Raw genomic sequence first — 10373 nt, forward strand, 5'->3', positions numbered from 1 at the left:
GCCGCCAAAAAAAAGTTAAATATTCATTACAAGCAACCCGAATTTAATGAAAGTGAGCACGGAATTCAGTCATTGTTAATTTCATTCAAATAAGTCTCAAGACTTTTGGAGTAAAAGAAAACAGAAGGCTTCTTTCTATTTTCTACTAATTGCCGCTCAGAGTCACCACCTGCAAGTCAGGAACATCAACAAGTACCTTTGGAAATTATGCCAATATATCAATCTCAGAGACGATTTAAGGTAAAAGATTAAATAAAATGTAACAGTAATTATGAAATTAATGAAGATTAGCATCAACTCTATATTTTTTAGAGCAAAAATTAAAATTATGTTAAATATCTAGCTTTCTGCTAAGAAGTAAAAAGTAGATGTTTGATTAATTATATTATTGTCTTAAGCATTCTATCGTGGTGTGTTGACTTTCTCCATTTAATAGTAATATATGAAAATGTCTAAGCAGCGTCAAACTCTCACGAAGTAGGTATTAACCACCATGCTGATTACTCACAAAATTATGCTATTCCATCTTTATATACAGCTTTTATGAGGGAGGTGGACTAACAGATTTGCTGCAGTTAGAAACCTGCTGGGACTATACAAAAATACTAGAGTTGAGCCCCCACCCCTATTATGTCTTCACTTCAACTCCAACTCTGTTGAACTCTTTTTTTTAACTAAAAAATGGGCATTTATTCTTACATGTTTAAACTTCAGTAACCTTCAAAGTACTCTCCACCGGATGCAATTCACCTATTGAGACCCTTTTTCCACTGCTTAAAGCAGTTTTGAACTTGCCCATTTTGATGCCTTTTAGGGCTTCTGCCGTTTTTTGTTTCATCTATTCCACATTGGCAAAACGTTTCCCTTTAAGGACTTCTTTCATCCAGGAAACCCAAAAAGTCACTCAGGGTGAGATCAGGTAAACAAGGAGGGTGGGGCTTGGGGGTTTTGCCATCATTGGTCAAAAACTACTGAACACTCAGCGTGGTGTGGACAGATGCATTTTCATGGTGGAAGAACCAGTCACCTGTTTGCCACAGCTTGGGATGTTTCTTCTGCAAATCGTGACCCAACCTCAAAACTTCCAGATAAAAAACTTTGGCTGATCGTTTGATCTGGAGGAAAAAATTCTGAGTGCACTACAAGGTGCCCGCCCTCCAAAAGATAATTCCGGTTTTGGAGGGTCCTCCTCGTACTCCCTGCCTGAAGCAGGTAACAGGCTAGTGGGAGATGGGATGATAAACCCATGATTCAAATCACAGACATGGTCCCTTCTGCAAAAATTTCCTCGGGGCCTTGATGAGGTCCTGCGTCCTATTTCCATCTTGTCTTCACCCAACTCAAAGTATAACAGCTACTCGCATTGAAAATTTCCTTCTTCAGGAACCCCTGAGGTTTAGATAAATCTTTGTAACTGTGAAAAAGCCTGAAATCTTTTCGTTCTCTTTGAGGAGGCTGTACCAGAACCACACAACACTGTTGTCGCCACCACTGACCTCGAACCCGGGCCAGTGGAGATGGATCTCAAAGGTGAACTGTCCAATGTGCTCAAGCACATCTTCCAGAATAAGATTTTCCAGAACTTTCCATTCCGCATTTTCCAACTCTGCCTTGAGAACATCAATCTTGTGGTGCCCAAACTCACTCAAAATGCTTCCCAGTTTTCTGGTGTTGACATGTGGTCTTTGGGCAGCAACAGCTGGATGGGGATCCGCCCCATCAATGGACAAGCGGTGATGCCAAGGGCGCTGACTATCCAGAATGTGAGGTGATTGGACACTCGGATCAAAACGATGCACTTCACACCCATCCTTGGCCATGCTGACCTCAAAATGGGTGTCATCGCTTCCCAGCCCTAAGGGGCAGAGGCGGTCCTGCTTGCTGCGGATTTGACGAGTGAAGCCGAACCTGTCGTCAAGACACACGGACCAGGGCTTCCATGCGAGGCTGGAGCTGGGGGCCAGGCCCTCTGTGTTCATGCGCTTGCAAGCGATCTGGGTGGTGCTGATCTAGCTCAGGAACCTCAAGGCTTCTTCATCCAGGGACTGAGCAGGGCCAGCCCAAGGCTGAAGATCTACATGCCGCCGGCGACCCTTTATCCTTCCTCTACCTGGGATGTTCCTCAAGGAGTAGGGTCTTCCTCATCTCTTTGTCCCCAGCGATGGCTTGCATGGGATGGGCCTCCATTCTGCCTCGTGAGGGTTGAGGGTGGGGCACGGAAGCAAGAAGCAGTTTTGACAAAGTGTCCTCGCCCACCAGGTGCAAATGCTCCCGGTCAATCCTCTAAGCACAGCTCCAGACATTCACAAGGGGTCACACGTGCAAAAGCTCAGGCATCCTCGGCAGCCATGCCTTCCTCTCCACAACGCCTCTGTTTAACTCTTAAGCCCAACTCCCACCAAAAAGTGCCGTAGAGGAAGTTCAGAAAAGGTCGCCTCTCCCGGTTTTGTTTCATTTGTCACTCTTTCCTCAGAATTGAAATGAAATACATCAAAAGTTTAGCCACAAAATCTGAAACCGCAACTGAAATTACTTGGGCAGCTGGGGACCCTTTGAGATGTGGAGGGCCCTGGGCAACTCTTTTTGCAGAACGCCTCTCTCTATAAATCATTTGATGTTTAAATATGTGAAAGATGAGTGACTTATTAATGGAGATTTCTAGTCATGGATACTTGTCTGTCTACTGTCCAGTCAATTCGTGTGAAGTTTCGTTATTATGTCAGAGGTCCATCTCTTCTTGTTCAGGTCTAGGAGGCATCCCTCTACGTTCTTTATGGGCAAAACATACAGATTTTATGTTTCCTCCTGTGAGAGTGTGTTATCACAGTTCCATGGCCTTTCGGAGTCTATTTGTATGGCAACAACACATCTTCTTGCCTCTGCATTTTCCTAATATCACTAAGTTAATGTCAGTTACATTATTACTCATCATGCTGAATTATTGCTCATGCTTCCAGTGGATACTGGTTTCCAATAATTCTCTCAAAGGTTACAAATTTTTTTCTCAAAGAATGATTATGACCACAAATGTAATATGCAGGAAATGTGAATAAGAATTCATTTACCATTTGTGTTAAACTTACCATCCAGAATGTTACAGCATAAGAGAAAAACATATATTCTAGCAAATGTTGGCTGCACCCCGGCCTTCCACACATGACCCTCTCAAGGAAGATAGACAATGGTGAAACAAGAAGAACAGTCCTATTTACCCAAGGAATATATATATATCCCTTTATCCCAGCGGTCCTCAGTTTTTTTTGGCATCAGGAGCTGGTTTCATGGAAGATGATTTTTTCACAGACTGGGATTTGTAGAGAGGATGGCTTTGGAATGATTCAAGCTCATGACATTTACTGGGCCCTTTACTTCTAGTATTATTACATTGTGATATACAATGAATAATTATACAACTCACCATCATGCAGAATCAGTGGAGCCCTGAGCTTGTTTCTCTGCAACTAGACAGTCCCATCTGGGGGTGATGGGAGCCCGTGACACCTGTAGTGTGTTGCTTATGTCCAGCCTACTCTGTAATCTCATTTTGGTTTCTGTCACCTGCTTTGTAAAGATTGGAGGCTGGAAATGGAAGCGGGTTTTTCAGTGCCTTTGTGACAATCTCAGGATATTTCGCCTTGACTTTAATCCGGATCGTATGGAGGTGTGAAGTTGGCTCCAACACACTTTTAAGGCCACCGGCATTTGCGATCTCAAGCAGTCGATCCTCTTCTGGCACAAAGCCAATTCACCTGGCTTATTCTCAGAGGGGTCACAGATCCATTCCTTCCCAATTCCGGGGCTCCTCTGTGGTTGGGAAGTAATGCTCAAACTCTTTTGAAAGGTGAAACAGGTGAGTATACACCAGCTGGGAGAAGGAAGGCCCTGGCTCTGTCTCCTTCAAAAATTGCTAACATTTGAAACATGTCCAAGATCGCCATGCTCACTCATTGCCTCCCTAATTCCCATTTGGCTTTGAATATAGCCACATTATCTGCCGATTTGAACATGGTTGTTGTTCTCCCCGAAGTGACAGATTGAGTTCATTGGGCAGGTTGAACACCTCACACAAGTCAACAAGTTTTACGACCCATTCTGTGTCACTGAAATGTGCTGCCAGAGGTGATTGTTTTTCTAAATGAAATCTCTGGAGTAACTCTTGTAATTCAAAAACGTTGGACCATGGTCTACCTTTAGAATGCCATCTCACTTCTATGTGTAAGAGAAGACGTGTGTGCTCTGTGTCCATCTCCTCACAGAACTGCATGAATAGATGTGAGTTAAGGGCATGCCCTTAAATGTGGTGGACAATCCAACTCACATTTGGCAAAATGTTGTTAAGTTCAGGTGACACTTTTCGGCTAGCCAGCATTTCTCTGTGGGTGACACGGAGTGTGGACTCACACTCAGAGGCCACCTCTTTGACCTGAGTCATGAAACCAGAAAGCCGTCCAGTCATGGAAGCCACTCCATCCGTGCATATACTGCCACAAAATGAGCCATTCAGTTTTCCTGATACGTAATCCTTCCAAGACTTGAATCGTCCTGCAGCTGTGGTATTGGTCGGCAACAAAAGGGCACAAATCATGTCCTTGTGTGCATTCTCCTGAAAAGGATATCACACAAAAACAAGCATGGTTGCCATGTTGTCAACATCAGTAGACTTGTCAGCCTGGATTGTGTACCAGGACTTATTAATCCTCTCTCACAAGAGTGCCTCAATATCCTCGGCTATTTCGACTTGTCTAGTTATGGGGCCAGTTGAAAGAGAAACACATGCCACCTTTTGAACTGCAGCCTCTCCTTAAAACTCACAGCCTATGTCCTTAGTGGCAGGTAGGATTGACTCTTCGCTAATAGCAAAAGACTTTAGCAGTGTGGTTAGTCACTAAGAACGAAGCTATCGGTATAGACACATTTGATTAAATGACGGCTTTCAATAATTGCTTTTGTTCTTCATATTCATGATGTTTTTCTTTAGAAAAACTCCAAAGCCTTGGCTTTTAATACTGGGTGTTAGGTCTCCATGTGGCGAAGCAGTTTTGAAGGTGTCACGGCTTTGTTGGACACCCAGTCACCACATATTATACAAAGTGGGCTTGGAGAATGTGAATCACATGTTGCAATGAACCTGTATTTTAAGTAGGACTCTTGGTTTTTTTTTTTTTAATGCAGCTTTATTTTTGTTAGGAGTCTTAGAATCTTCTGCTGTCTCATCATTGGGTCTTTCCCAGAGAAAGGGAAAGCTTCTTTCTGAAAGAAATTCTCTGGAGACTTTTTTTTTTAGCTCATTTTGGCTAGGACTGTCTTGAGGGCTTACCAAAAGTGTGATTGAGACAAGTGTGTAGTGGGGGTGAGAGGTGTGAATGGAAATGATAAGTAAAATAATGGTCAGATTTTGACTTAAAGCCTGTCACCAGATGCAATTGTACAATTGAAGTCCATCAACTCACTTACCACTCCCTGATAGAGTTTTGATGTGGGTCTGCAAGCAATTGATTTATGATGGTCTCTGCACGGTCAAACCTCACAGCTTATGTGCATCTGTGTTTGCAGCTACACCCCAGCACTACCATCCCCTCCTCAGTTCCACCCCAGATCATCAGGCGTGAGGTTCTCAGAAGGGATGCACAGCCTAGATCCCTCGCATGCACAGTTCACAGTCGGGTTCCCTCTCCAGGAGAAGCTAATGTCGCCGCTGGTCTGACAGAAGAGGTAGCTCAGGCAGTACAGTGAGCGATGAGGAGTGGCTGTTAATACAGATGAAGCTTTGCTTGCTTGCCAGCTGCTCACCTATGATGCATGGTCTGGATCCTAACAGGCCACCAGCCAGTACCAGTCTGTGACCTGGGCTTTGGGGGCTGGGGGAACCCCTGCTTTATCCCAGACAGCCTCAGACCAGCTCAGGAGAGAATCTGAAGACCCCATTGGCAGGGCACAGCTAGGGTCTCAATATCCTTTAGGACTTCCTGACACGTACTGAGAAGCCCAAGGAAAGGCTAGGGTGGGTCCCCTGGTGCCAGTGTCAGGGATGGAGAGGCTTAAGCGGTGAAGGATGCCTGTAACTCCACCCCACGAGTCTCGTGCCGTACTATATGTGGTGCAAAGTCATTTACTTGTATAAAGGTTTTGTCTGTTTTGGTGCCTCTATATTCCTTTCTGTAATTTAAAATAGATTCTATAAAGAGAATTATAATTGTAGGAATTTGTTGAAACCACACGTTCTCCATAAATACATCTATTCCGACCTTTGTGAATTTGAGGGCAATCTGTTACTCTTTTCACCAGTTCTCTTGACCTCCAGTTTAAATATCCTGCTCCTCCTGTTAAATGACATTTAGAAGTTAGCGACTAGCTGAGATCATGCAATGTTCAATATTTTGACAGATGTCTGTGTGATGCTGCCTCAAGAGCAAATGATTGGTTAAATAAACAATTGGATCAAACGTAAAGAATCAAGAAACATGATCTACTCAGTATCTACTCAGTAATTCTGCCCGTGGATGGGCAAATTATATGTCAGCAGACATCTGTTTTAATCCACCCTTTTAGATATAAATTGGTAGTTTGACCTTATTTTTGTGTGCTGCTACCCACTGTGATCAAAGCATCCTCTGGCAAATTGTATGGCGATCAATGGGAAAAATAATATTTGCTGGAGACTAGACAAAAGTGATGGGGGGAGAGACTTTTTAAGTGTAGAGTTAGTAATGTTGAAAGGTTTTCATGTTTTTTTGTCTCCGTAGCAAAAACTATATGGTTAGCATAATACACTGAATGTTGTTCAGTATATTTTGCCACAATACAGTTAATGTTCTATCAGAATTTTATCATTACTCTTTTTTAAGACATGATTTAATTTTTCTCTTGTTAAGTGACAGAGTTTTTTGTCATCTCTGATTTAATAATGAAAACAACAAGTAAAGTAAAACAGGATCTCCTTAACAAATTTAAATAGCAACGTTTTCTATTCTTTAAAGAGAAGAGTAGGTGAGGGGCTATGTGTAGTTCAAACTGTAACATACTCTCTGTAGTTAACTAAATGCTGATTTATGTAGCATCCACAGATAGCTAAAGCATATGAAGAAAAAGTCAGAAGTACTTCCAACAAAAATTCCTTTAAATTTTGATACAGGCCAAGCTCTTCCTCCTTGAGAAATCGTTTGTATAGAGAAGTGTCCTAAATTCTTTCAACAGCGCAATTCCTAGCTGCTCCAAGTAATACATCTTGTCCTTGTACATGAGAAAGTGTTTAGTAAAACCAGATGGCCAACTGTTTTCCTGTCTTGAAGCACTTAAAACTGGCAAGAATAGATTTAAGGTTACAAAAAAGTTACGGATCCTAATAAAATGAAGATACTTGAAAATTCTGGTTCATCCATAATTAGATTATTTGCGTTATTCTCCAATCAACTCTTATGAAGTCAGAGTTTGTTATCTAAAAAATATTATTCTAACACACATGAAGCTCATACCTCCTCTATCCCGATCTTTGTGAAAGTCTATACAAGATCTACACTACCTTTTGAAGCATGAGGAAACCGATGAGGAAATAAAAGTGGATTCCCAGTGTTTAATCAAGTCATATTTATTGAACATGCTGAATATCCCACTTAAATATTCAACTCAGAAAGATATAGTCATGTGCCAGGTCCCAGCTCAACCATGAAATCTGGACACAGAGCAAAGGGGGTCTTCTGGACCAACGCTTTCCAAGTGAATCACCTAGGATCTTGTTGCTATGAAGAGCCAGGGTTAAGAATCTGCATTTCTCCCAAGCTTCCAAGAGTGTCCATGCTGCTGGCTGTTTTGAAGAACAAGCCTCCAGAGTTTGACAATGTTCAGAAACCCACTGCTCCCATTCCTCTCACCTTCTCCCACGACTTGTCCCCAACCCGCTTATTATCTTCTCCATGGCCACCTTTCATGACCTCCTACCCCAAACACCTTCTATTAACCATTAGTGCATCCACAGGGTTTGTAGCTTTGTCCGTCTCTCCAGCCTCTGTGTCTGTCATCTCAGATGAAGATGTCCTCTTCTAAATTCTGGCCTCTGGAATCCTCTTCCTTCATTTGACATCACCCCCAGAGTTCCTTATAAGTGAACCAATGTCTAGACATTCAGAATGGGAAAAAAGAGTAAAGGGGGACCCTAAAATGCCAAAAGGAAGTGTAACATACAAACAATGCCTTTGGGCATCTGAAATCCACTTGCGCGAGATCAGATAATTGAGCCTAAAGATCTGTCACCAATGTAAGAGAACATGTAGGTGCCCAGCAATCAATCAGTACTTAGGAGCTCAGAGAGAAGACGAACTAACCATAGTAGACTAGAGTAGGGGAGCTTCATGAGGAGTGTAGGGGATAAACTCTGCTTTAAAAGTTGTTGGGGGGGGCAACCTTCTTAATAAACTCCTGTTTTCTCACCCTTAAAAAAGAGTTGTATAGGGGTTAGACAGGTACAATGGAATGCCATTCCAGGGAAAGGGAATATCATACACAAAAGTGCAAGAGGAGAAACGTTGAAGCAAATAATGTGAGGGGATCAGTGAGTACATCCATCAAAGAGAAGCAATTTAGTTAACATGAAGTTTCTGAACGTCAAGCCGGGAAAAAAAATGCTTTATCTAGAGGCGGCAGAAGGCACTGAGGTTATAGGAGGGAATGAGATGACCAGGGTCATCCCCCTTTCCATATTGCCTGGGACAGCTCCAGTTTATACTGTCTGGCCATAATTATAATAATTATTACTATCACCCTTACACTATGCAAAATGATCCAGTTTGAACAATAAATGTGATAGTCTGTGGTCTGCCTAGACATAGCAGAACGGGTGTTTCACTCAAATGGATTAGAGCAGTGGGGTAGAGCCTGTAGTCCCCAACTCCCTGGTTCTCAGTGGAAGAACAGGACGGGCTGAAAAGAGCATGTGCACTTGACATGGTCATGCTGATCACTGCACGCGCATCAAGTTTTACTGAATTTATAAAATAAGGATACATGAATGAAGTGTCATACCAGCTTATAAATGCAGTTGGTTTTATCATTAAAATTTTTCAAAACATGTAGTTACGAACTAGAAACTTAGGCCGGGCTCGTTGGCTCAGCCTGTCATCCCAGCACCTTGGGAGGCTGAGGCGAGCGGATTGCCTGAGCCCGCGGGTTTGAGCCCAGCCCAGGCAACTTGGCAAGATCTGGTCTCTACAGTAAAATTTAAAAACATTAGCTGCACATGGGAGTGCACCCGTAGTTTCAGCTACTTGGAAGGCTGAGGTGGAAGGATTGCCAGAGCCCAGCAAATCAAGGCTGCAGTTGTTGTGAGCATGCCACTGCACTCCAGCCTGTGTGACAGAATGAGACTCCGATTCAAAAAAAAAAAAAAAAGGAATTGGAAAATTAATAAATGCATTTGTGGAAGTGACTGCTGAATGGGTTGAATATTGAGAATGAATTAAGAAGGCAGTGGGGTTGGGCATGGTGTTTCACGTCTATAATCCCAACACTTCATTCGGGAGGCCGAGGCCAGAGGATCACCTGAACCCGGGGGGTTCAAGACCAGCGTGGGCAACTTGCTGAGACCACATCTCTACAATAAAATCACACACACCAAAAAACTACCCAGGTGTGGTGGCACGCGTCTGTAGTTCCAGCTACTTGGAAGGCTGAGGCGGAAGGATCGCCTAAGCCCAGCAGGTTGAGACTGCGGTGGCTGTGAGTGTGCCACTGCATTCCAACCTGGGTGACAGGGTGAGAACTCCAACTCAAAAAAAAAAACAAGAAGAAGGCAGTGGCAGCTTGGGGCGTGTGAGTGGGGAGCTGTTTAGGATGGCAACCTGCATAAAGTAGTAAGCTAAATGCTAGATATATTTTAGCTCAACAGAGCTTAGTGCATGCCTGGCTACCAGATGCCAGAGAGAGGGAAAGATGAGTTTGAATTTTAAGTTTGGCACCTGGAAAAATGAGAAATTCAAAAGAGACTGCTCAGCAGGTTCGTAAGGGGGTTCGACGACAGGATGATGGCATTATCTTCAAGTGGATACGTTCGACAGGCTCCTCAATTAATCTTTTCACCTAGGAGCCGGATACTTCCCTTTCTGTCTTTTTTTTCTTAATTTATAAAAGTCACACCTGTATTGTGTGCGAGCTCTCAAATACCTCTAGGTTCAGAGGGAAAAAATGAGAATTAATTATTTCATTATTGTTGCAATGCCAGATTTCTAGCTTATATTCCCAGCTGCAGATTCATGGGGACTCAAAACGCTGATGCAACTTGACAGTGCTTTTTTAAGAATGAAGTGATCCTCCCCAGGACACTTACAAATTTAAGTTATGGTTCATACTACATGACGTTAGCTATCAAGCTGCGCCCAAATTCA

General features: G+C 43.0%; 1 protein-coding gene across 1 annotated transcript; it reads right to left on the bottom strand.

Moving 5' to 3' along the window:
* Positions 1-1314: 1314 nt before the first annotated feature.
* LOC103254591 (methyltransferase-like protein 24) lies at positions 1315-2110 on the bottom strand (the record flags this gene model as incomplete). Its single annotated transcript, XM_021709580.1, is given in 2 exon segments — positions 1315-1445; positions 1448-2110. Coding segments are annotated over 2 exon segments (794 nt in total), but the record flags the coding sequence as incomplete, so codon positions are not given.
* Positions 2111-10373: the final 8263 nt, after the last annotated feature.

This window comes from Carlito syrichta, unplaced genomic scaffold, assembly GCF_000164805.1.
Source record: "Carlito syrichta isolate Samal-C Ts95f unplaced genomic scaffold, Tarsius_syrichta-2.0.1 Scaffold71721, whole genome shotgun sequence".
NCBI classification, from domain to species: Eukaryota; Metazoa; Chordata; class Mammalia; order Primates; family Tarsiidae; genus Carlito; species Carlito syrichta.